The sequence below is a fragment of the Magnusiomyces paraingens genome (genome assembly GCF_902498895.1).
Source record: "Magnusiomyces paraingens strain CBS 517.90 genome assembly, contig: contig1, whole genome shotgun sequence".
NCBI classification, from domain to species: domain Eukaryota; kingdom Fungi; phylum Ascomycota; class Dipodascomycetes; order Dipodascales; family Dipodascaceae; genus Magnusiomyces; species Magnusiomyces paraingens.
The window spans coordinates 3776060-3800899 of NW_022474067.1; the positions used below are offsets into that span (position 1 = coordinate 3776060).

The 24840-nt window shown below is 39.6% G+C and overlaps 10 protein-coding genes across 10 annotated transcripts; 5 read left to right on the forward strand and 5 right to left on the reverse strand.

Moving 5' to 3' along the window:
• Positions 1-33: 33 nt before the first annotated feature.
• Positions 34-3189, reverse strand: SAPINGB_P001122 (uncharacterized protein; the record flags this gene model as incomplete). The annotated part of the gene is made up of 2 exons (XM_031995845.1): positions 34-3117; positions 3181-3189. 2 exons carry the CDS (start codon positions 3187-3189, stop codon positions 34-36), a joined length of 3093 nt encoding a protein of 1030 aa, XP_031851736.1.
• A 355-nt stretch (positions 3190-3544) lies between these two features.
• Positions 3545-4504, forward strand: SAPINGB_P001123 (uncharacterized protein; the record flags this gene model as incomplete). The annotated part of the gene is made up of 1 exon (XM_031995846.1): positions 3545-4504. One exon carries the CDS (start codon positions 3545-3547, stop codon positions 4502-4504), a length of 960 nt encoding a protein of 319 aa, XP_031851737.1.
• An 88-nt stretch (positions 4505-4592) lies between these two features.
• Positions 4593-7379, reverse strand: SAPINGB_P001124 (uncharacterized protein; the record flags this gene model as incomplete). Its single annotated transcript, XM_031995847.1, has 1 exon — positions 4593-7379. The coding sequence occupies one exon, from the start codon at positions 7377-7379 to the stop codon at positions 4593-4595; it is 2787 nt and encodes a 928-aa protein (XP_031851738.1).
• Positions 7380-7852: 473 nt separating this feature from the next.
• On the reverse strand, positions 7853-8572 carry SAPINGB_P001125 (uncharacterized protein; the record flags this gene model as incomplete). Its single annotated transcript, XM_031995848.1, has 1 exon — positions 7853-8572. One exon carries the CDS (start codon positions 8570-8572, stop codon positions 7853-7855), a length of 720 nt encoding a protein of 239 aa, XP_031851739.1.
• Positions 8573-8969: 397 nt separating this feature from the next.
• On the forward strand, positions 8970-11948 carry SAPINGB_P001126 (uncharacterized protein; the record flags this gene model as incomplete). The annotated part of the gene is made up of 1 exon (XM_031995849.1): positions 8970-11948. The coding sequence occupies one exon, from the start codon at positions 8970-8972 to the stop codon at positions 11946-11948; it is 2979 nt and encodes a 992-aa protein (XP_031851740.1).
• A 295-nt stretch (positions 11949-12243) lies between these two features.
• Positions 12244-12590, forward strand: SAPINGB_P001127 (uncharacterized protein; the record flags this gene model as incomplete). Its single annotated transcript, XM_031995850.1, has 3 exons — positions 12244-12330; positions 12421-12522; positions 12573-12590. The coding sequence occupies 3 exons, from the start codon at positions 12244-12246 to the stop codon at positions 12588-12590; spliced, it is 207 nt and encodes a 68-aa protein (XP_031851741.1).
• A 242-nt stretch (positions 12591-12832) lies between these two features.
• On the reverse strand, positions 12833-16024 carry SAPINGB_P001128 (uncharacterized protein; the record flags this gene model as incomplete). Its single annotated transcript, XM_031995851.1, has 1 exon — positions 12833-16024. One exon carries the CDS (start codon positions 16022-16024, stop codon positions 12833-12835), a length of 3192 nt encoding a protein of 1063 aa, XP_031851742.1.
• A 792-nt stretch (positions 16025-16816) lies between these two features.
• Positions 16817-17068, reverse strand: SAPINGB_P001129 (uncharacterized protein; the record flags this gene model as incomplete). Its single annotated transcript, XM_031995852.1, has 1 exon — positions 16817-17068. The coding sequence occupies one exon, from the start codon at positions 17066-17068 to the stop codon at positions 16817-16819; it is 252 nt and encodes an 83-aa protein (XP_031851743.1).
• A 2150-nt stretch (positions 17069-19218) lies between these two features.
• SAPINGB_P001130 (uncharacterized protein) lies at positions 19219-20076 on the forward strand (the record flags this gene model as incomplete). The annotated part of the gene is made up of 1 exon (XM_031995853.1): positions 19219-20076. The coding sequence occupies one exon, from the start codon at positions 19219-19221 to the stop codon at positions 20074-20076; it is 858 nt and encodes a 285-aa protein (XP_031851744.1).
• Positions 20077-20128: 52 nt separating this feature from the next.
• On the forward strand, positions 20129-23759 carry SAPINGB_P001131 (uncharacterized protein; the record flags this gene model as incomplete). The annotated part of the gene is made up of 4 exons (XM_031995854.1): positions 20129-20788; positions 21248-22113; positions 22200-23020; positions 23158-23759. The coding sequence occupies 4 exons, from the start codon at positions 20129-20131 to the stop codon at positions 23757-23759; spliced, it is 2949 nt and encodes a 982-aa protein (XP_031851745.1).
• Positions 23760-24840: the final 1081 nt, after the last annotated feature.

Sequence of the window (24840 nt, forward strand, 5' to 3'; positions counted from 1 at the left end):
AACAAAACTTTTTCATAACTTCCTTCTCATTTTTTATTCAAGATGAAGTGTAATAAATGGAAGATCCTCAACATCATTGTCCTCGTAATCATCAGCACAAATCTCAAAAACAAGAGTTTCGACATGACTACCAAGTGGCTTGCCGCTGACCTTCTCCAAAACATCTGTCATCTTCATTGCCAATCGCGGCTTGTGTTTGCCAATCAAAAAGCTGGCATACAACAGCGTAGACCCAGAAGACATCATGGAAATCTTCAAACCTTCCTCCTTATCGAACTTGGCAAGTAAATCGCCCAAGGTAGGGTTACCGTAAATGTCAAATCGACTCCAAATCTTGTCTACAGCCTTCTCATCACCAGCAGCATTAATCTTGTATTTGAACTTGGATGATGCAACAGGCTCAGAAAATCCAAAAAAGGGAAGCGCCAAATTCACAAACCCATTCTTAAAGTCCTCAAGGGTCTTCTTCTCGCCATCAACAATCTTATAAAGCTCAAGGCACACAAGACCAGTCACAAGAGCAGTTGTAGTAGCAATTGCAGGGATAATACGGCCAGCAATGAATTTCGTCTTAAGACGGTCAGCAGGCTCAATTTGGTAGCAAATGGCACGCAGATTTGAAGCCGCAGTAATAAAGTCAATGTGGTGGTTGCTGTCATCATCCTTTTCAAAATCAACAACATCAAGCTTAAAGCCTGCAAGTGATGAAGGTGATGGAAGCTCCTGCTTCAACTTCTCAATAACATCAGTGTCATCATAAATGTTCGTTGACTCATTGTTTGACTCATTCTCCTCCACCTGAATCTTTACATTCGAAGCTGGCTTAAACTCAGGAACCTTGGTCTTGGCAATCACCCGCTTATAAGTCTCAATATCAGCACCACCCTTCAGGCCATAGTTAAAAGCACGGAGATTGGCAGCAGCAACAATAAAGTTAAAATGATTCTCGTCGTTAATATCGAAAACAGCAGCACTAGGGGCGCGTTTAGGACCAGACCAGAATGGAGATCCAGTAGATGTAACTGCATCTTTGGGGAAGTTATAAAGCAATTGCTTAATGTCATTTGTAAACTTCTTTTCAAACTCAAGACGTGCCCACGAAATGCACTCCTCAAATGTAAGAGGTCGCTCATCAACAAGATACTCTTTAAGAATCTCAAGCATAGACTTTTGATCACCGCTCTTCTCCAAAACATTGGTAGTAAAGTTGGGGTCAGACAAGTACAAGTTCACAGTCTCTGCATTGTCTGTAAAATAGCCTTGGAACAATGACTTGGCCCAAGCAATCGTATGATCAATCTTATTAGGGAATGAACGAAGAGTACACAAAGGAATGCTCTTCTCTGGAGGGTCTTGCGAGGACGAGTAGGACTCAGTCAAGTATGGGTAAACAACTTGAACATTGCCCTTGGTACCAAGTGTACCACTTTCCAAAAGTGGCTTCTTGAAGAAAACGCATCGGCGGTCAACATAAGTACGGGCATCAACGTTATCAAGAGCATTTGTAACAAAGTCAAGCTGCTTCCAAAAATCATCATCAAAAATGTTTTCAGTCTCGCTTCCAACCTTGTCCTGCTTAGCATCAACATGGTTGGCCAAGTCACCGTTCATGGCGACAACAGCTGCTGCAGCAACTTCGGACTTTTGCTTACCAACATCGCGCGGGCGAAACAAAAACTGACGATTCAAGTTACTCTTCTCAATAGAATCATTATCAGTAACAATAATCTTACCATTAGGCCCACTACCAAGTCCCATCAAGGCCCAGTTCTTCAGCATTTCACAGCCAATAGCTCCGCTACCAACCAAAAACACCTTCAGATTCTGCACCTTTTCAACAAACTCTTTGCCAAAAACAGCAATTTGATTGTCGTAACGGGTGCCTTGGGGGGCAACCAGTTCCTTAGTCAATGTCACATCCTTGGGCAAACTCTCCAGAGAGTCAAAGTACATCCACTGCTTGATGGGCCCAAACTTGCCAGAAACACCCTTCAAAACCTCTTGTGCAACAAGACCACCGAAAAATGCATTCACAGCAGGAATATCACCACGGGCTTGGTAAGAAAGCTGCTTCACCAGCTTCTCATCCAGATCAAACTCGCCCAAGTCGGTTTGGGACACCTTGACAGTTCTTGCAATAGCAACCAGTTCATTAGCATCTTCCTCGTCATGGGGATGGGGGAGTCTGCCCTCATGCTTGTTCTGGAATCCTTGAAGAGCCAAGAAAGCAACGTGCAAAGTATTAGGTCGGTCAAACTTGGCAAAATCTGAAATCAAAAACTCTGGGGTCTTAATTTGCTGCTCCAGAGATTGGAAAGAAATCTCGACAGGGCGCTTGACTTGTGTGTAAATACCACCCTTGACATAAGTTCCAAGACCAGAGACATCACCAATATTGAAACCAAAGGGACCAGTCACCTTGACCTCGTAGTGTTGCTGGGGATCATTCAGAGCCTCAATGCCCTCAACCTCCGAAAAGCGAACCCAGTCGCCATCCTGGAGACCATGGCGGTTGTCGTCGAGGCATGCAACATTTCCCTTCTCATCAATGTCAGAAACAATACCAGAGTGCGGCTCCTCGCCATCCTTGTCAGAGACTACAAACTTTTCGCCAAAATCGACAAAAACATTTCCAAACAAGCCGCGAGTATCAGTGGAAATAAAGCCACGACCAGTCTCGTGTGTAAATTTGTTAATATTAAACTGGCTTTCAATTGGCAAGTTGGAAACGACAACAACTTGGAATTTGGAAAGGGTTTCTGCTGACTCGAGAACACTGAGGTCTCCCTCGAGCACAGAAATGGGCACATACTGATTAAGCTCAGAAAGTTTGATAGCTGTGGCCTTATCGCGAGGTTTTCCGATATCTGTTGTGGTTAAAAAGAATTGTGACGAAAGATCCTGGATTTGGGTAAGCGCGGGATCATATAAAGTGATACTCTTGACACCTGCAAGCGCCACGTTTTTGGCAATCTCAACACCGAGACCAAGAAGGCCAACAATAAGCACATTGGATGCGCTCATCTTCTTCATGGCTTCAGCACCAAGCACATAAAGCTGGCGCGAGTATAATGATTCATCGATTTCGCCCTCGCGTGGGTCGACATCCATTTTATCCTAATATGTGTTAGTGGCAAAATAATTGTGGCAAATCATCAAGACGAGTCATTGGACACGTACCGAAGACATGATTTATAAGTGGATATCAAAAGAAAACAAAAAAAGGTAACTAAGTGAAAATTGACGCAAAAGAAAACCGAGTAAATTGATCAAAGGAAAAAAAAAAAGCTAGTCAATGAGAGATTGATGATAGTTTAGTAAATAGAAAAAATAAAAGGAGAGAGACAAGAAGGTAAAAGAAGAGGAAAAAACGATGAGTCGGTGATGATTTTTGGTGGGTTTACAGTTCATCAAGAAATTCACGTGATAAGTGCTGACTCAGCAATTTACAAAGACCGCCAAATTTTCCGTGCGCGTTCAAAATTATCGAAAGCCTCACAGCCTTCAACAACCAACAACCAACACCCAACAGAACTGACAAAAAATGGCCAACTTACAAGACAGACGCCGGGTCCTCGGGCCTTCAGATACCCAGCAGCTCAGATTTGTTACCCCAAAGTCAGATCTTAAGGCATCCTTAACTTCTACTGAAATCACTAATAAAAAAGACTCGGCAACAATCAGGCCCATATTTATAAGGACAAGTCCCGTTGCCAACGCCAGCGGTTCAGCATTTATTGAAATATCCGCTGACCCATCCGATGTGATTCAGGTCCAAGTTTCTGTTCATGGCCCAAGACCTATTCGGGGATCTTTTATTGAAACCGGCCTTTTTAGTGTCGAAGCCAAGCTGAGTGCTTTCAGTGTCGACAATCACAACCCAGACATTTCTCAAAACCGAAACAACTCGGGTGCCAGTGCTTCTGGTGGATCTGCAGCATCGAGGCCCAATGGAACTTCGCCTTTGGAGCGAACTGTAGCTGCGTTTGTTGAAAGCTCTTTGACTCCGGCTGTACGTCTCGAACAATATCCCAAGAGTGGTATTGACGTTTTTGTTACTATTTTGCGCCCGGGCAGCAACCCCAAGGCCCTTCAAGCTGCTTGCGTTAATGCAGCAACTGTCGCACTTGTTGATGCTGGTATTTCTCTGCGCGACCTCGTCACATGCGGTGCCGCCATTCTTACACGCTCTGAAAGTGACGAAAACAAAGTTGAGTCTATCGTTGTTGATCCAAGCGTGCCTACCGTTTCTGGCCGTCAACTCGACATGGCAGTGTCCTACATGACAGCTCATAATTCTGAAATTGTGGGTATGGCTGTTGATGGTGGTGTGTTGAGCCCTCAGATCTTAGAAACTTGTCTGAGTGTAACACTCAAAGCTGCCAAAGATGCAAGAGCCTTAATCAACGGAGTTCTGCTAGGTGAATTTAAATATAAGGAGCAGGTTATTTCTCAAGCTTTTTCTAATCTGTTAAACGCAGACAGTATGGATATAGATCAATAAATTATTATAATAAAAATAGTTAAAAGTAAATCATGTCATTTTCTATTCATTCTATCTATATAACCCATAATATATACACCAATTAATTTTATTCTTTCTTGATTGCTGTAAATGGCCGTAAAGCATCTGTAACCCGTTGCAGTCGTGTTGCCAGTTGGCCCACGCTTTGATCAGATTGAAGCACCTCTGGGGCAAGATCCACGCCCGCATAAACCTTAACTGCATAGCCAAGTCTTTTTGTAACAACGGGATCTTCCAAGTCCCAGTTTTCGTTAACTGTGAGAGGTGGAATAAAATCACTTGCAACAAAAATGCGCTGCACGATTGGAAGAAGCTGTATGCCCAAGGCTTTACCATCTCCTCCCGCCGAAGTGCCCTTAATAGGAGTAGCAATGACTGTAAAAGGACGCGAAATAGCAAGACAATTGTGTTTGCCGTCATGGTGATATCTAAATTGATAAACCCCTGTTGTCCATGGTAAAATGTCGCCCTTAAAAACAACTTCACCAGAAGTTTCATTGTTGGACTTTACTGTATCAATGTGGTTTTCATAAGCTGTCGAATCAATAGCAGACCAGCGGCCTTGCGATGAGATCTTGGTAACCTCCTCAGAATAATTGTCAGTCAGTTTGTACAGGCCAATCCAATCGCGGTTAGAGTGTTTGGGATCGGCAGTCCACTTCACAGTAATTTCTGTACCATACTCAAAAGTCAATGGCTGGTCTTCACTAACTGGAGTATCAATTGTAAGAGAGTACTTGGAAGCATCAAGACCATGGAGATCCTCAGTGACTCGCACAATGGTAAGACGGGCGGGGTATTCTTTAAGAAGTACTTGAGTTTCTTTAACAACGTCTTTAACGCCAGTAGTAAGCTTCTTTTGTTCTAAAAAGTTTTCCACAGCGGATGCAGTTTCGTGCAAAACCTTGTCAATAGAACCTTGTACTTTGCGCACGGTGCTTTCTACTGGCGGAGGAATAATCTTGGCAGCTTCCGCAGCACGCTTAATAGTCTTAACAACACCTGACTGGTCACGAATTTGGCCTCCATACAGTTTTTGCATGTGTGGATGCTCAACAAATTTAATGAGGAAAATAACACCCAACGTCCAGAAAAACGCCAAAACAGTAACAATGAAACTTCCAGAAATGAGAGCAAGACCCCAAACTCCAGCAATACCAAAAAGACGCTCGGGATTGTTGAGGTAACGGTAAATACCAGAATAGGTAAGGTTCTTAGACTTTTCAGGAAAGAAGAAATCTCCAAAAAACCAACCAAATTCACCAAGAGACTCGTAGATGGAATAACTGGTCCATGTTTGTAAAGCAATCAGCATGGCTCCAATAATGTACTTAAAAGGCCAGTAAGGTCTTTCAAGGGGATTATGGATATGACGAATGACAACAACAGCTAAAGAGGCATAAGACATGACAGTAGCAAAATTGTAAGCAATTTGCCATTGTTGGTAAGCTTCGTCAGGGGTGCGACCATACTTAAGAAAAAGCTTTGTCAAAAACTTTTCCTGAGATTGCTTTCGAAGAGCATATCCAAAGCCAAAAGAAAGTAGAGCACGCCAGAAAAATGCATTGTAAATTGCAAACCAACTCCAAACAATAGTATGAGGCAAAAAGGCTAATAAAGTAGCATAAAAGGCCGCAATGACTGTCAATACATCGCTTACTCTAGTAACATGAAAGTTACCAAAAACCAAAAATGCGTGTCTCTCGGGTGTGGCCAAATAATCATCGTCAACAGCCGAGGAATTGACACCTCCAAAGTGTGGTGGGGATGCTTGGCCTTGAAGAGATTCGCGAAGCTTTTTGTGCGAATCTGAGTCAAGGGTGGATTTACGCTTAAGAGGAGCTGGTGGGTTATACGTTTTTTCAATATGAGGGTTTTCCACCAAAATAAGAAACGCAAACTGGGCAGCATGGGCGAGAATTGAGGCAAAAAAGAGTGTATAACTAGCTGTGATGAGACAAATACCATAAAAGCCCGCATAGCCAATTGAATACATGGGATGTGGTGCCATTTCGAAAACGCCATCAAAGGTGAGCTGAACATCCTCAAGAAAAAAGAAATCGCCCCAGTACCATGCAAAGTCTTTGACAACACGATGGGCATCGAGTTTGACCCAGAGATTGAAAAGGAAAAGGGTTAAACCTGCGACATATCGGAAAAAAATCATAAAAAATGGCTGAGAAGTAACAGAAAAACAAGAAATAGCCAACATCATATAGTTGGTAAAGTCACTCATAAGAATCAAATCCACAACGTGTCTGAAGAGTAGCCAAGTATTATACTCATTAGGGGCTGCATAAAAGTCATAGTCCTTACCAAGTTTAGTAGTAAAATCACCCTTAAGAAGAGGTTGCCAAAAGGTGTTTGCATTGGACTTGTCAAAGATGTGATATTGAAGCGACCATTTTGTTAGACGCTTGTGGTTGGATTGCTGCGAAAGCAGCCAACCAATGCCAACATTGTAGGCCAAGCGCCAAAAGGCAAACAAGATGCAGTAAACCGGGATGCGCAAATATGATGGTAGAACAAAATAAAGAAGCACATATGATGTAAGAACTGATACAATGAGCATGTCAGTCAAAGACTTTTTAATGCGAGGATCAAACAGAGTCCGAACCATGTCTTCCGTCTCTGGAACGACAAATACGGTGCCATCTGGAGTCCGTCCATAGATTCTACCTGGTGGAGAAAAAGGTTCTGCAGCTTTAGAAGGTACATCAGCATCAACCGCAGTAACGCCATTGGATTGATCGGGTTGTGTTTGTAAAACTGGTTTTGCTTTGGTCTGATGATGATCGGCACCAGATGCAGCCACACTTGGGCTTTGTGAAGAGTCAAGTTCTGGACGAGACATGACAAGCTAAAAGTAAGAGTAATGAGAAAATATATACAAGTAATAATAGATGGCTTATGCTTTATGTAAGAAGTATAGAATATGGAATGGATATATAATCTCTGATGAATATATAACCAAAGATCCAAGAAAGAAAAAAGAGGGGAGGGAAAGGGGGAATGAGAAATTTCTTCCGCTTATATACTCAGCTGAGACTTAGAAATAACAGCGTATCACAACTGCGCTGGTCTGGATCCCCCGGTGCTTATCGCGTGCGAATTATCACATGCCAAAATTTCACACCTGTTTCTGTTGGGGAAATTTGTCACGCCTCTTGTTGCCCAGGGACACGCCGCACGAAATTTTGTGGAGAAGCCTAAGAAGAATAGCCGGATCCCCCCCCCCAAAATCTCCCGGCCCACTCCCGTTAAGACATAGTCAAACGACGCAACAAGTAACGGGGCCAGAATCGGACCAGCTGCTGCACACTGTAATCACAATACAATCGTGCTCTGGTTCGGATCACTGCTAGTGCCAATGTCCGACCTTCGTGTACGTTGTAGCGTGGGCTTTGATTGCACATATACGTCCACAGTGTCGTCAAAAGTTCCGGAGCCCGACATAGCACGAACATTCAACCGTCGGTACTTGACATTAATATTTTTTTTAGCTTTTGAATCAACGTCGTCTTCTTCATTATTTCCAACTTCAGGCTCATCGTCATCGTCGTCGTCTTCCTTTCTGAAATCCGGCATTACCTGAATATCACGTTCCAATACCTGATCGTTTGAATACATCTGTAACTTTGCAGTTGAAGCGGAATAGGCCTTCGGAACAAATACTAATGCTTGCCACCCCCCTGTTACATTGCTTTCAATTTTAATACGGTCTGACAACGTAGGGTTGTGTCCGTACTCACGAAACTCTTTAATTGTTTTTTTATCTTTAATGTTGATTTTAGGACCCACCCCAGAAAGATCTTCATAACTATGCTGTTGAAGGTAGGGAATAAGGATTTCCAGTAGATTGACGATTTCGCGTTCACTGAGCATCACAGGGTGAAACTCAGAAATAAGGTCGGTTTTGTCGGTCTCCAGCTTCTTTTTAAAGTTCTGGCGCACCATGTCTCGCAAAAGCTCATTGTCGAGATGGATGCGAATTGGGACCAGTTCATTCTCTCCTACACGAATGAAGCGTCTTACTGCCGATACCATTGGTCGATTATTGGTGCTTTGTTAGCCTATGCTTAGTTTGTTGTTTGGTGGTGATGTTGCTACTGTGGTGCGCACTCTTGGTGGTTGCTGGCTACACTTAGGACCGCCACAAAAACTTTAGTAAGCAGTTGTCGTGGAAACCAAGCTACGTGTTTTCGCGTATTTTTTGCGTATTTTTCGCGTATTTTATTTTTTGCGTATTTTATTTTTCGCGTCGCTATTGTTTACTTTTTTGGATATTTGTTTGTTGTTATTGTTTTGTTTTGTTTTGTTTTTTTAAAAAAAATCACCACCACCTCCTCCCTTCATTTTTTTTCAAAGAATCATATATATTTTCATAAACTCTTAAAATTCTTATTCATATTTACACAAAATCTATAAATTATCATATACAAACATGTCGCAAGGATCCTATCCTTCAGAAATTAACACACCAAGAACCCCCTTCACCCCGGGTCTGGGGTTTCCATCAAATTCATATGCTTCGCCCTACACAAGACCCTCTCAAGCGCATTCAGCCCGATTTTCAAACTTACCCACAAGCTCTAATTCCACCCCGTTACCAGCTTCCAGTGATCTTTTTGTGCGTCCAGGAAGACACAATGCAAATGGACATGCTAATGGGACTACCAATGGTCAAACTAATGGCGATGCTTATGAGCAAGATCCCAATGAAGAAACGCTCAGTATTTTGCGCAGAAATGTTTTACAAACAGAGATTACCCAAGTGCACGACACAACAGGAGAAAAAGTTCAGGAGGCTTTTGAACAGTTTTTAGAAACATTTAAAGAAGAAGACGAAACTGGATCTAGCCAGAATTCGGATGATTCGCGATACTATGTTCAACAAATCCGTGGTCTTTTACGTGGCCAACTTACAACTGTTTTCATTGATTATACTCATCTCCAGTCTGTTGAAGACGGAGTTCTTGCGGAAGCAATCACAGAAAGCTACTATCGATTTTTGCCATTTCTGCTACTAGGTCTGCGTCGTCTTATTCGCAAATATGCACCTTCGTTAATTTTATCAAAAGAAAACGGATCCGTCGGAAACGATGTGCTTAATTCACTCGAGGAAAACTCGACATCAAATGGATCTAATACTAACGCATCAGTTGCTGGTTCTACTGCACTCAAAGATAACGGTAAAGTTTTTCAACTGGCCTTTTATAATATGCCTGTTATTAATCGTATTCGCGACATGCGTTCCGACAAAATTGGCTCGCTCATGAGCATTTCCGGAACGGTAACTCGTACTTCAGAAGTCAGACCAGAACTCTACCGCGGTACATTTATTTGCGATGTTTGTCACTCAATCATTGAAAATGTTGAGCAAGTTTTTAAATTCACTGAGCCTCGTCAATGCTCAAAAATAACATGCGACAATAAGGTGTTGTGGAGTTTGGATGTAGCTAAATCCACTTTTATTGACTGGCAAAAAGTCCGAATTCAAGAAAACTCAGCTGAAATTCCTACTGGTTCTATGCCACGAACCCTTGATGTCATTTTGCGAGGTGATATTGTTGATCGTGCTAAAGCTGGTGATAAATGTACCTTTACTGGTACTGAAATTGTCATTCCAGATGTGTCTCAGCTCGGCCTTCCAGGTGTCAAGCCAACTACTGTCAGAGATGGTGTTGGTGCAGGAAGATTCAACGACGGTTTTAACTCTGGTGTTTCAGGTCTTAAGAGTCTCGGTGTACGTGATCTTACTTACAAGCTGGCATTTTTGGCCAATTTTGTCACAGAAACAAATGCTAGGGACAAGCGTCGAAATTACTTTGAAAACGCTGGCGAAAACGAAGAAGGTCACAGAAGTTCCTTTCGCGAGCAAGAAAAATATTTAGAGTCTCTTACTGAAGCCGAAGTTAATGAACTTCATCTCATGGTTCGTGATCCCCAAATTTATGCTAATCTTGTTGATTCTATTGCACCGACCGTTTGGGGTCATCGCATCATTAAAAAGGGTATTTTACTCCAATTAATGGGTGGTGTTCATAAAACAACGGTGGAGGGCATTTCTCTTCGTGGTGACATTAATGTCTGCATTGTCGGCGACCCCTCTACCTCCAAATCTCAATTTCTTAAATATGTTACAGGTATTCTTCCAAGAGCAATCTATACTTCTGGAAAAGCTTCTTCAGCTGCTGGTTTAACTGCTGCTGTGGTTCGTGATGAAGAAACTGGTGAATACACTATTGAAGCAGGAGCTCTTATGCTTGCTGACAATGGTATATGTGCTATTGATGAATTCGATAAGATGGACATTAGTGATCAAGTTGCCATTCACGAGGCCATGGAACAGCAAACAATTTCAATTGCGAAAGCAGGTATTCAGGCAACCCTTAACGCTCGAACATCCATTTTAGCAGCTGCCAATCCCATTGGGGGACGTTACAACCGTAAGACCAGTTTACGCGCTAATATCAATATGAGTGCACCCATTATGTCACGTTTTGATTTATTTTTTGTTATCGTTGATGACCCTAATGAACGCATTGATCGTGACCTTGCCGAGCACATTGTGGATCTGCATATGCGCACGGATGATGCCATTGAGCCTCCCTACAGTACTTCACAAATTCAACGCTATATTCGTTATGCCAGCACATTTAGCCCCAAAATGACAAAGCCTGCTCGTGATTACTTAGTTCAAAGGTACAAAGAACTTAGAGCCGATGATGCTCAAGGCCTTGGAAGAAACTCTTATAGAATCACTGTCAGACAACTTGAAAGTATGATTCGTTTGTGTGAAGCCATTGCACGCGCAAATTGTACTCGCAAGATCACTGTTCAGATTGTTGAAGAGGCTTATGAACTTCTACGTCAATCCATTATTCATGTTGACCATGATGACGTTGAGGTTGAAGATGATATTGATCAACTTGAAAGAGAAGGGGGAAGCAATGAAAATGAAGATTTGTTTGGAGAAACATCTCGGCCGGCTGCAACTGACGATGACACGCAACAAGATACGGTTCCTCAGCCACATGAACCAAGCATTGCGTCGGGGACTAACGAACCTCGCAAACACAAAGTCAAGATTCCATATGAGCGGTATTCTGCAATGGTCAATCTTCTTATGCAACGCATTGATGCTGCGGAAAATGAAGGTGCAAATCAAACCGCAATGGAAGATGCAGCTGGTGAAGGTATCACTAAGGATGAACTTATTGAGTGGTACCTAGAACAGGAGGAAGATAACATTGCCACTGAAGCCGAATACAATTATGAAAAGGCTCTTGTTGGAAAGATCATTGACAAGATGGTGACAGATAATATTCTCATGGTGATGCGTGGCGAGGGCTTCCCAGATGAAGATGGCCATGCTTTGGAGCGCGAAACTCTTGTTCGCCATCCCAACTCTGTTTCTTAAAAATAGCTTGCAAACCCATTAATGATTTAACGAACTCTTTTTATTATGTACTTTTTAGTGTTGTATTATTATTCAATTTTTGATGTTTTTTTACTATTGAAATAGGTTTATTCATTTAGTTTTCTTTGATTTGAAAGAATTCAATCAAATATGTGGTCATGTGACTTTGTGCATTTTTTATAAAAATATTTTACTCCACCCAAAATTTTCCTATCGCGCAACCATTATAAACGCGCTTCAGCTTTAAGTTTTTTATATTGCGCATTATCTTTACGTTATAAATTAATCAAATAAAATGTCGATACCAAATAAAGCAGGAAAGTCAAGTGTCGTTCGTCCTCTTAAGCGATTTTCTACTGCTGTTGGAGAGTGTGCCCCTGTTGTAAGTTCTTTGAACATTATTTTTCAGCAACTATGAAAAAGATGATTAAATCATACGAATTTAAATCAACTTCTAATAAATATTTTATAGGGGAAAGTTTATGGTGACTGTATTTTGGCAAACTATCAGACTGTCTCTAAAAATATGTGTCTTGCTGAGTTTATGAAGCTGAAAGAATGTGTTCAAAGCAAGGTATGAGATAATAACTTATTATTGTGTTTTAAACTAATTAGTTTCTTTAGCTTGGAAAAAAGTGGTAGCTTTTATTGAATCAAATGCTTTACAATTTTTTTTTTGACTCTTTATGAAAATCCGCCATAAAACAGATTTCTACTCAATCACCACTATGTACATACTTTAGACACATCATGAACAGTTATAATAAATCTAATTCAAATTAAAATATTTTTTATTTATTTTTTCTATTTTTTATAACTACTATATTCAAAGGAAAACAAAAGAAAAAAATACAAACTCATTTTCTTAAACAAAAGATAATATTTTACAATTTAAGCAGTCTAAGCTTGAACAAGGTATCACCAATTTCTTGGTCCTCTTCACCAAGGTTATCACCCTCAGTAGATTCGCCAAAGCTTTGAAGAGGACGTCTCAAAGTCTTTTCAATAGTCTCCTTGTGCTTCTTGAGACACTCAGAAAGACCGCAGGTATCCTTGGTGATTTCGATCTCAACCTGGACCTCATCAGTAGCCTGAAGACCAAGCTTCTTGCGGTATCTTTGGACACGGTTGATAAACTCACGAGCATTAGCCTCAGATTTGAGATCCTCATCAATGGAAATATCCATGATAACAAGAACATCCTGATCGGTGTTGACTTCCTGTCCATTCTGGACAGCCTTGTCACTGACACCACGAATAACAGTCAAATCACCCTCAACAAGCTCAATGCCATCAATGTTGATCTTCTTGTTCTTCAGGTAGCCTTGAACCTCGTCGCTGGTAAGACCGGGAAGAGCCTTCTTGACCTTGGCAATATCCTTGCGGAGCTTCTTACCCAGAACGGGCCAGTCAGCCTGAGCCTTGTACTCAACATCAAACTTCTCCTCGTCTGAAGTTAAGATAAGATCACGAATGTTAAGTTCATCAATAATGTAGCTCTTGAGAGACTCAAGATCCTCGAGGTAGCCCTTGTCGTGGTGAATGACAACAAAAGTGCGAAGAGGAACCTTCAAAGAGATGGTCTTGCGTTCACGAATGTTACGGCCAAGCTCGATGACACGACGCATACGGTTGACAGCAAGCTCAGTCTTGTCGTCAATCAACTCCTTGCGGACAACGGGGTAAGACAAGAAGTGAACTGAGCGATCATCACCCTCGTGCAAGTTATCGGGGATAGCAGTCTTGAGGTTCTTGTAAATGGTCTCGGCCAAGAATGGAGTGAAAGGAGCCATGGCACGGACAAGAACGTAAAGAGCCTCAAAAAGAGTGTTGAGAGCCTTGATGGTGTCATCAACACCATTTTCACCTTTCAGACGGCTGCGGTTAAGTCTGATGTACCAGTTGGTCAGGTCCTCGATGAGCTTGAGCAAACCCGGAACGACATTGTACAATCTGTACTGGCCCATCTCCTCGTGAATGTAACCGATAAGGGTCTGGAGAGAAGCCAAAATCCACTTGTCCATGACGTTCTCACTGCGGAGATTAGGGTCGTACTTGAAGTCAATGTTCTCAAGTTTCTTCAGCAAAGCAACTTGACCCTCCCAAAATTTGTAAGAATTCCACCAGGGCAAAAGGACCTTGGAAACAACTTCCTTGACACCTTCTTCCTTAAACTTAAGGGTTTCAGCTCTTAAAACAGGAGAATTGATGAGGTAAAGACGAAGGGCATCAGCACCGTACTTATCAAGGATAAGGTTGGGATCAGGGTAGTTCTTCAATCTCTTGGACATCTTCTTGCCATCAGCAGCCAAAACGATACCACTGACGATACAGTTCTTGAAAGGAGAAACATCAAACAAATGAGTACCCAAAACAACTAATGTGTAGAACCAACCACGAGTCTGATCAAGACCCTCAGAGATAAAGTCAGCGGGGAAACCCTTCTTGAACTTTTCAGCATTTTCAAAAGGGTAGTGCTGACTGGCGTAGGGCATACTGCCAGATTCAAACCAACAGTCAAAAACTTCCTCAATACGCTTGAGAGTTCCCTTACCCTGTTTGGAAGGAATTGTGATGGGGTCAATGTTCTCACGGTGCAGATCAGTAATATCCTGAACACCAGAGAGCTCTCTCAACTCTTCAATAGAGCCAATGCAGACAATTTCCTCCAAGTCATCACTAACCCAAAGAGGGATAGGAGTACCCCAGTATCTGTTTCTGGAAATGTTCCAATCACGGGCATTCTTGATCCAGTTGGCAAAACGACCCTCCTTAATGGCGTTGGGAACCCAATGAGACTCGTCAATGTGCTTAAGCATGTTGGGGATAATCTCCTTAATGCGAACAAACCAAGCGGGGACAGTTCTGTAAAGAAGAGGAGTATCCGATCTCCAGCAGAAGGGGTAACTGTGTCGCAGTTGAGCATCAACGAGAATGCGGCCTTGTTCCTTGAGATACTTGATGATCTTTCTGTCAGCGTCCTTAACGTAAACTCCCTCCCAATCAGGAACTTGGCTGGTGAACTTGCCAGTGTCGTCAACGGGGTTAGGGGGGGCACGGTCTTCAGTGATAACACCGTGAGCAACGCACACAGCATAATCGTCCTCACCAAAAGCAGGGGCCTGATGAACAATACCAGTACCAGAGTCGTCCTTAACATAAGTGTCATTAAGGACTCTAAAGGCGTGATCTTTGAACTCGTCGTAAAAGTAGTTGAAAAGGGGGACATACTTCATGTCCTTAAGATCAGAACCCTTGTACTTTTGAACAACCTTAAGCTTCTCCTTCTTGGGGTTTTTATATAATGTAGTCAAAAGCTTCTCAAGAAGAATGTAGTTCTTGCCAGTCGTTTCATCGTGAATCTTGACATACTCATAGTCGGGGTTAACGCAAAGAGCCAAGTTAGAAGGAAGAGTCCAGGGCGTAGTAGTCCAAGCAACAAAAGAAGTGTCGGGATCGTCAACAAGAGGAAATGCAATGGTGATAGCAGGATCAAGAACATCCTTGTAGTTTTGCTGAGCCTCAAAATTTGAAAGAGGGGTGGTGAGACCAGTGGAATAAGGCATGACACGGTAACCTCTGTAAACAGAGTTCTTGTCAAAAAGCTGCTTGAAAACCCACCAAATGGTTTCCATGAATGACGGGTAAAGAGTCTTGTAGTCATTATCAAAGTCGATCCAGCGACCCATGCGGCCAATGGTGGAGCGCCACTCGGAAGCGTAACGCATGACAATGGCTCTGCACTCGGCATTGTACTTATCGATACCCATATCCATAACATCTTGCTTGCCAGTGATACCGAGCTTCTTGTCAATTTCATATTCAACGGGAAGACCGTGGGTATCCCAACCAAATCGGCGCTCGACATGGTGGCCAGTCATATGAGCATAACGAGGAATAATATCCTTGACGGTAGAAGCAAGAATATGGCCATAGTGAGGGGTACCGGTGGCGAATGGAGGACCGTCATAAAAGTTGTAGACGGGGCGGCCTTCGGATAACTTCAATGAAGTTTGGAAGGCATCAATCTCGTTCCAAAATTCAAGGACTTGCTCTTCAGCCTTGGGGAAGTCCATTGTGACTAGAGGAGAATAGTTAGAGATTGTTTAAATAATTAATTAAAATGATTAAAGATAGTTTCGAAAGAATTAACTTACTTGAAAATGGTGGGGGTGCTTTAGTATTTATAAAATAAAAAAAAATAAAAAAAAAAAAAGGCAGGGGAAGAAAAAAAGCCCTTGAGGCACAACTGAAAAATCAAAAATTGAATCAATTCAAAACAAAAAGAGTCATAAAAATTTTTTGTTACGTTACAAGTGGTGACCACTTTAGGATTCAAAAAATGTAACGATGTAAGTTTGATGATGTGTTAGTCATTATTACTAATCTTATGTATCTGTAAAAGTCGGCTTACAAAAAAAAACAGTTTAACAAAAAAAGATCCGAGGCGTCCGGCTTGACTTGCCAACAATTGATTTTGCTAGAAAGTTAATGGATATCACAAACAATGAATCAAGTTAATCAAGTTAATCAAGTTAATCAAGTTAATCAAGTTGACAAAAAAAAATTTAATAGAATACTTGAGTTTTATGTGTAATAAAAAATATAATCGTCAATTATTGTTTAAAGTATGAATTAGTAAAGATTTTAAAAAAAAAATGTCCCTCAGTTCATCTAAACAACATATCAAAAAAATCATTAATACTTCTAACCATTGCCAAATACAAAATAGGCCTACAGTAGTGAAAAAGCTAGTTATTTCAAAAAAAAATTCCCATTAAAAAATAAATTAATTACATCAAAAGAAAAGAGCCCAGCTGTTTTCTATCCATCATTTCTATTATATAAGTGTATTTGACAGTCTAAAATCAAATGCGAGAAGGCTGAGCAAAATCACTGCAGCATGGGCAGCCAGTAATGTAAGCCTTAGCAGCCAGAGGGTGGCAAACACATCCAGAAGCACCGCTGCAGCATGAGCAGCCAGCGCCATGCTTAATGCTAGTATGGGATGGGCCGTCAACATTGGCAGCACACTTTGAAGGAGCGAGTGTGGAGGTGGACTGAGTAGGGGCAGCGGCAGCAGCAGCGGCAGCCTTCTTCATAGAGCACTTGCAAGCCATTTTGAATTATTAGGTTGTTGTTGATAGAAAAAGTTGTTTAAGTGGTAAATGTCGAAATAAGTATTTCTAAGTTTGAATAAGTCTAAAGATTAAAAATCTTTTATTTGTTCGTAGATGAAGTATTAAATGATTAGAAAATAAGAAGAAGAAGAAAAAAATTTGAAGAGAACTGGGAATTTTAGCAGTATTTATACACTTTGATCAAGGACAGATCCGTTACACAACAGGAAACTACTTCCATGAGATCACGTGCTGATAAGATACTTTGCGGAAGGATTGCCCCTAAACGGGCTTTTTGTGCAAGTCGTCTCGCGACCATCTTGCTCTCGAATCTACATCGGCTAAAGCAAGTAAAAAAAAAGACATTTAAAAGCAAATTAAAATGATATGATCTCAAGTCAATTTGAAGTGTTATTTGAAGCGTTAATTTGGTATACTTCTTTTGTCACTTCCGCCCCGGGTGGTTGGTGGTCTTTTCATTTTTGCTGATCCCTTTACCGCATAGACCTTCCAATGTAGTCGGCCACCTTTTTCCCAAACTGTTTTGTGTCAACATGGCTTTTAAGTAGACGCTTTATTACAAGTAATTACTTGTTATATAAATTGTAACTCTAACAAGAATAGCCGTTTCTAAAAAAGATTTATTTTTTTTTTTTTTGCGGGGTGTCAGTATCTTACAATCTCGTGTAACTTTACTGGCGGAGAAGATTAATGCAAAGGCCGACTATCTACAAATGGTAACTATTGGCCACGATTAAAACAATAGAACGGCGCTTAACCCAATTTTTAACACAAAAACAGGCTTTTTCAATGTCATTTGATCTAGCATCTTTTAAGCCATATTAAGTGAATCGTAAACAGTACAAATGAAAAATGTGGCTAGTTTGATCTTATTCTAGTAAAATCAATTATTAAAGAAAAAAAATACAAATTGCTCAATTTTTTTTCATAATCAAGTAATTAAGTTCTTTCTTTTCATTTGAAAAATTTTTATGAGATTTAAAAAAAAAAAAAAAAAGTTCAGTTCTTGTAGACATCAATATGAAAATAACATCTGTCTTTCAACAAAGGTTAATAGAAAATAAAAAAAAATTAAATCTTAAAAAATACTATTTGCAGAAAATTAAGTTTCGGGTCAGGAAGCAAAAGAAATATCGAGGGCTTCGAACACTCACCTCTAAAATAAGGGACCTAATTTTTATTTTGATTTTTTATTTGAGAGAATCAAGAAAACAAATTTTACAATTTTGTTATGATTATATAAGTAAGTAGGTAATTACTTACTTACATCAAATTCATGGAGTAGATAATCTCTAGTGTATTTTCTTTTTCAGGTATACAGTACTCAGAATTCAGATAGTTGAGCCTAGTTAAGGTTAGAATGAAAAGCATGGAAAAGGAAATTTATTTTCTCAAAATTAAGCTGTTTATTTCAGCATTGACCTAACAACTTTAGAAATTGATATAAGTTTCGGTTCAAGTTACTCTGCTAAAATATATATGCTTTATTTTTTTATCATTAAGTCAATAGATAGGAATGATTCTAACTAAATAACTATATTGATTTGGTATAGCTTATCATTTCTAATGAGCCAAATATGATTGATATTTTAATTTGTCTTATTGCTCGATTGAATTCAGTTTTGTTAATCAAACGAAATAAAAATGTTGCGATTTATTTTATTTCAAAAAAAAGTTTTTTTCCATTAAACAAAAGTAAACATATCTTTCTTAATTAACTTCCATAAGTGTATTGCTTTAACGATTTTTTCTTGTTAGTGTCACCTATAAGCTTAGTAATAACAATAGTATTTTTCTGACTAGACGGAAAAAAAAAATTATGTAAAATTTGAGCACGTTGAAAAAAAAATTCTCTCCAAAAAAGGATAAAAAAAAATTGTAAAACTCAACAAAAAAATAAGAAAAAAAACCAAAAAAGACTTGTTTAAAGAAGTAAAAAGATATCGACACCAGCAGGACTCGAACCTGCGCGGGAAATCCCAAAAGATTTCTAATCTTTCGCCTTAACCGCTCGGCCATAGTGCCCAAATTGTTAGAAGTGTAACGGTTTGGAGCAACACCCAGTGATTGAATAGAGAATGAGAATTTTTAAAATTTTATTTGAAAAATAAGAACAGAAAAAAAAAAAAATGTCAGACCCCCCCAACAACAACCAAACCACGTTTAGTGGCGGCGACCCCCCTGCCGACAATAATTATACCGACAATAATAATGAACAGACTAATATTAATGATATGCAAAAAATTATTGCTGTTGAACTGAAGGAGAAAGAAAGTTCTCATTCCAGAGGACCTCATTCTCATGAAGCTCATCACATCAAACCCTCGACAAAAATCCAAAAAAATAATGAAAAACCAGACTCCCATAAAAAAATTGAAACTATCCACAAAAAGCTTGAATCGAATGATAAGCATAACGCTTCTTCAAACCACGAAACCCCCGTTGAAACCCCTATTGTGAATGTTGGTCCAACCTTGAACCCTACCTTTGACTCCTCACCAGATGGTGGTGATGTTGAAATTGACGCAACACCATCACGTGACATGGATGTTCTCATGCCGGATGCAAATCCATTTGGTGATAATTCTGAAGCCTGGGAATACATCTTAAAACTTAAGGATGTATTTCTGGTTGAATTGTCTATTGTTAAAGAAGACTTGAGTATTACAATTGAAGATTGGGAAATAAAATTTCAAAATCTTGAACTTAAAAACAATGAGTTAGCTAAACAACTCATTGCTTTGACCGAAAAGCTTAAAGCTTCAGAAGGACAAGTGAATTCTCTTCGCTCAGAACTTGATGTTTTGAGAAACAATCAGGTTCACACAGAAGTTAAACATGTAATGTTTGAAAAACTCAAAAAGGAAGTTAAAGATAATAAGGATCATTGCGATAAAGTGAAACATAAAGCTGATGAAATAGCTAAGATGACTCTTCAAGATTTGTCTCAAGAAAAGCAAGAAACAAAAGAATTATCGACACACTGAAATCAAGGAATTCAAAGAAATGACCAACAATCTTGAGAAAAGAGTTGATAATATGGAATACAAAGTTGGAACTATTTCAACTAAGGCTGATTTAACTACCAAAGAACTTAGCTACGCAAAAAAGGAAATCAAGAGCGCGGTAAGAAAAGTCGACACTTTGCCTTTTGCTTTGACCCCTAAAACCCCAAATGGAACAACTCCAAAGTTGAAAGACATTATGAAGGCTCAAAAACAACACCGTGAAACTAAAGTTGATGAAGACAAACCCACTTTTAGAGTGTGCATAAGAATTCCAGATACCATGAAAAGAGTTAATATCCCTGCGATTGGAAAGAAAATTGATGCGGTTGCACAAAAGCCGGTGGCTCAGGAAATAGGCTATACTGTCAAAGGGCATTTATATGTTCAACTTAATGACAAAGATTTTGCTGATAAAGCTGCAGAATGGATCCCCAAAGTTGACCCTACTTATTCAGTGCTTGACACAGATTCTTGGTACAAGGCTGTACTTCAGGAAATACCTAATACGGCATCGATTGAAGACTTGAAAGAAACTCTCTACAATTTTAATGATTACCATATTGTTTTGAATACCGAACCCAAAATCATTAGCAGAAACCAATTTACCCAAACAGCATTGGTTTCATTCAGAAATGCCCAAGACTATGCAAAGTGTGCTGATAATCTTATTATCCAGTACACAAAAGTTAAAGTTAGACCTTTTATTAGCAGGAAAAAAAACTCCTGAAGAACTCCAAGCTATGCGTAATAAGATACGATTATTGAAAAATGAATCAGACAAAAGGATAATGAGGCCCATCCTGTTTCCACTGACGACTCACAAGATGAACCGATGAAAGAAACAAATATTGAAGAACTAGATGAATCCAATGAGGAAGAAAACGAAAACAATTCTAATACATCCAATGAATTATAAAGTATTCCAACTCAATTGTCATAAATCGAAATCTATTACTGAAACTATCTTAGATAAAAAAGAACCTGATATCTTGTTATTACAAGAACCTTACTTTAACAACTATGGGCCCATTAAACATAAAGATTGGATCCCAATCTTTACAGAAACTGGAAAGAAAAAAATAAATGCAGAGCAATTACTTATATTAGGTCTAACTCTGACTTACGAGCATTAACTACTAAAATTGAAAAGTTTACAAATCGAGATATGGTTACCATTTTGGTTAAAGACATTACAATTGTCAATGTCTATAATCAACCGAAACCATCCAAGAAATACCCTGAGCCACCGGTTTTTGAGTTTCTCAAACGGGAGATCAAGGAACAATACTCAAAGATTGTCATTGCAGGTGATTATAACTTACATCACAAGGAATGGGAGTCAAGGGCAGGTCCGAATACGGAAGCAGATGAAGTTGTTGAGTGGCTACATGAAAATGATATGATGTTAATTACTCCAAGAAATCAAAAAACATACAACAATAGAACCAATATTGATTTGGTTTATGGCTCAGTGGACTTACTTCATAGAATTTCATTTAGTGGAGTGGATGAAAATACACTAAGTGATCACTCAATTGTGGAGTGGGACATCTATATGTCTCAGAGTAAAAACGGGGATGAAGTTTTTACTTCGGTGAAGAGATTGAATATTAAGAATGCAGATTGGGAAAAGTTTGACAAGGAGCTTTCTTCTGCCATTAAAGATTTTAATGTGCATAACAAAACTCTAAAATCAACTGACCAAATTGATGACCAAGCTAAAGTTCTTGAGGAGGTTGTAAAAAGAGCAATGGCAAAGTCGATGAAGGAAGTTAAGGTGATGAAAAAGTCCAAACGTTATTGGAATCAAGAATTAAGGGAGAAGTTAGAAAAAGCGCTAGAAGCTAAAAGGGAAGCCCGTCAAAGGCAACCTTCTTTGGCTTTGAAACGACAAAAAATTGAAGAGGCGAAAAAAGCTAGAAAAATTTTTGACCACAGTTTGCGTGAAGCAAGTACTGAGCAATGGAATAAATATTTGTCTAGTTTAGAAGGAAATGACATTTGGAAGATTTTGAAGTATATTAATCCAAAAAGCAATGATACCATTATACCACAAATTAGAAAAGAAGATGGAACTCTCACTACTACTGTTGACGAAAAAGACATGAAATATGGAAGGCACTTCTACCTGAAATTGATCATGGTCTTGATAGAGAGTTTGAAATTGATGACGATTCTCGATGGCCAAAATTAGAGTTTGATGAAGTTGACTCTGCATTGGCTGATACCCCAAATGATAAAGCTCCAGGAGACGATGGAATTACTGGCAAAGTTTTAAAGATGGCATGGCTGAATAAAGACTTTAAGGAAAGGTTTTTCAAGCTTCTCCAAGCTTGTGTGAAGTTTGGATACCACCCAAAAGTCTGGAGACATGGCATTATTGTTGTTATACCTAAACCTAAGAAACCTGACTATTCAAAGCCAAGAGCATACCGACCAATTTCCTTACTTAAGATTCCATCTAAAGTACTGAAAAAATTATACAAAAAGAATGACCAAGCTTACAACACACTTACTTCCACCAGAGCAATATGGGGAAGACAAGGTTATTGTGCTACTGATGCTGTTTTGGAACTTGTCCAAAGAATTGTAACTAGTAAGGAAAAAATTTCAGCTATGCTCATTGATATTCAAGGAGCTTTTGATAATGTTAACAGAAATATATTGGCACACACAATGGAGGATATGAAACTACCCAAAGCACTTATAAACTGGACGTACCAATTTGTAAGTGAAAGAGAAGCTAGTATGCTCATGGACCGAAGAAAAGGATCAGTACAAAAAATTAGTACTGGAATTCCGCAAGGCTCACCTATTTCACCACTACTTTTTTTGATATATTCCACACCAATGTATCATGCCATTAAAGAATGGGGTGGAACTCCTTTTGGCTTTATTGATGATGTGACTATTACCGTTGAAGGTAAAATTGAAGAAAATACCAAAAGCTTAAGCAACATATTAGAAAAATGTTGTAATTGGGCTAAATCAAGAATGACCAAAATTGATTTGGGTGACAAATTGGGTTTTATTCATTTTACAAAAATGTGAAACCTAAAGATGAGAAAGTGCAACTTACTTTACCTAATGGAGAACTTCGTGAACCCCAGAAGGAAGTTAAATTGCTTGGAATTACTTTGAACAATCTGCTTGATTTTAAATCTCATATTTTGAATAAAATCAATAAAGCAAGAAAAGCTGTTGGTGCTATTTGGCATCTTGGTGGCGTGCAAAAAGGTATGCGAGGGTCTGCAGTCAGATCACTGTATATTGCTTGCGTGAGACCAATTGTCGAATATGGCTTAGAAATTTGGCATCACAAAATTTTGAAAGGAGAAATCCACAAGTTGGAAGTAATGCAGAATATGGCTTTAAGAAGAATTGTTGGTGCTTATCGCACAACTCCTATTGCGGTACTACAAAAGGAAGCTGGTATTATGCCATATAGTATTAGGCTAAAATTTATGGTGGCACGAAAAGCTATTCGTTTACACCTAAATATTAGCAAAACTAATCCTATTAATGGTCATTTGTTAACATTGATTGAGAAATCTCCAATTGCAAAGCTAACCACGCTTTACATGTTGGCGAAAGATGATAGAGACTATATGATTAAAATAGATGAAAACGAAAATGCAAGAGGGTTGAACCTCTTACACTGAAACAACAACAAAATCAGACGATTGGAATTTTGAAAAAACAAGCAATGGAAGAATGGCAAGAAATGTATTGGAACAGCAGTAAGGATCTGTGGTATCATAATATCACAGTGGAGTCGAAATGTACTGATAATCTTTCCAAAATGGTTACGGGAGTGATCATGAAGAAAGATAGTCGAAGGATCTTGAGTAATATTACTCAATTTCGCACAGGCCATGGCAACTTTGGCGCATGGTTTAAAAAAAAAAGTTTGGAATTGAAAAGGATAGTTACAACTGCAAATGTGGAGAGCTGGAAACAGTTCATCACATTTTAGTTGAGTGTCCTTTGCTTGAAGAGGAAAGAAAAGGACTGAAACGGATATCTCCAGAGATGGACATGTCGACTCTCTTAAACAGTTTAACTGGCTTACAAGAGATTGTAAGCTTTATCTCTGCTTGGAGGGATTAAGAAATACAATTACAGCGTTGATGAAGACAAGTGGAGATAGGTTGGGAAGGTTTGGTTATTTTAACCCCCTGTTCCTCGTAAGCTGGCATCAGGACTTATTTTCGGGCTGTTGGAGATGCAATGTTGAAGCCAAAATTAAAAGTTTATTATCAAAATGAAAAAATATATAGTATGGACAAGAAGGATAGCGCAGATGCTGATGTTATATAATTCTATAACCCTTGAATAAAAACAAACAAACAAACAATTTGAAAAATAATAAGGGGAAAGGGCTAGATGGTGTAAAGGGTAACACGTTCGCTCGATAGCGGAAGATACTGGGTTCGATTCCCAGAATACCCCCTTTTCCTGAGGATGTGTACGGGAGTATACACCTAGACTGAAAACCATAGGCTACCCTGGTTACAGGAATGCCGACTCTTCCGTACAGTCTAAATAGCCTGCAGGTGATTGCGGGCCGTATCTCTGGCGGAAGAGATTAAGAAATACATGGGCGTCTGTGAAGATAAGTGGAAATGGGTTGGGAAGGTTTTGGGACCGACAGACTGGTTCTCCCTGTTCCTCGTAAGCTGGCATCAGGGCCCATCTTCCGGGCTACCGGAGACGCACAGAACAGAAACCACCAGTACTAAA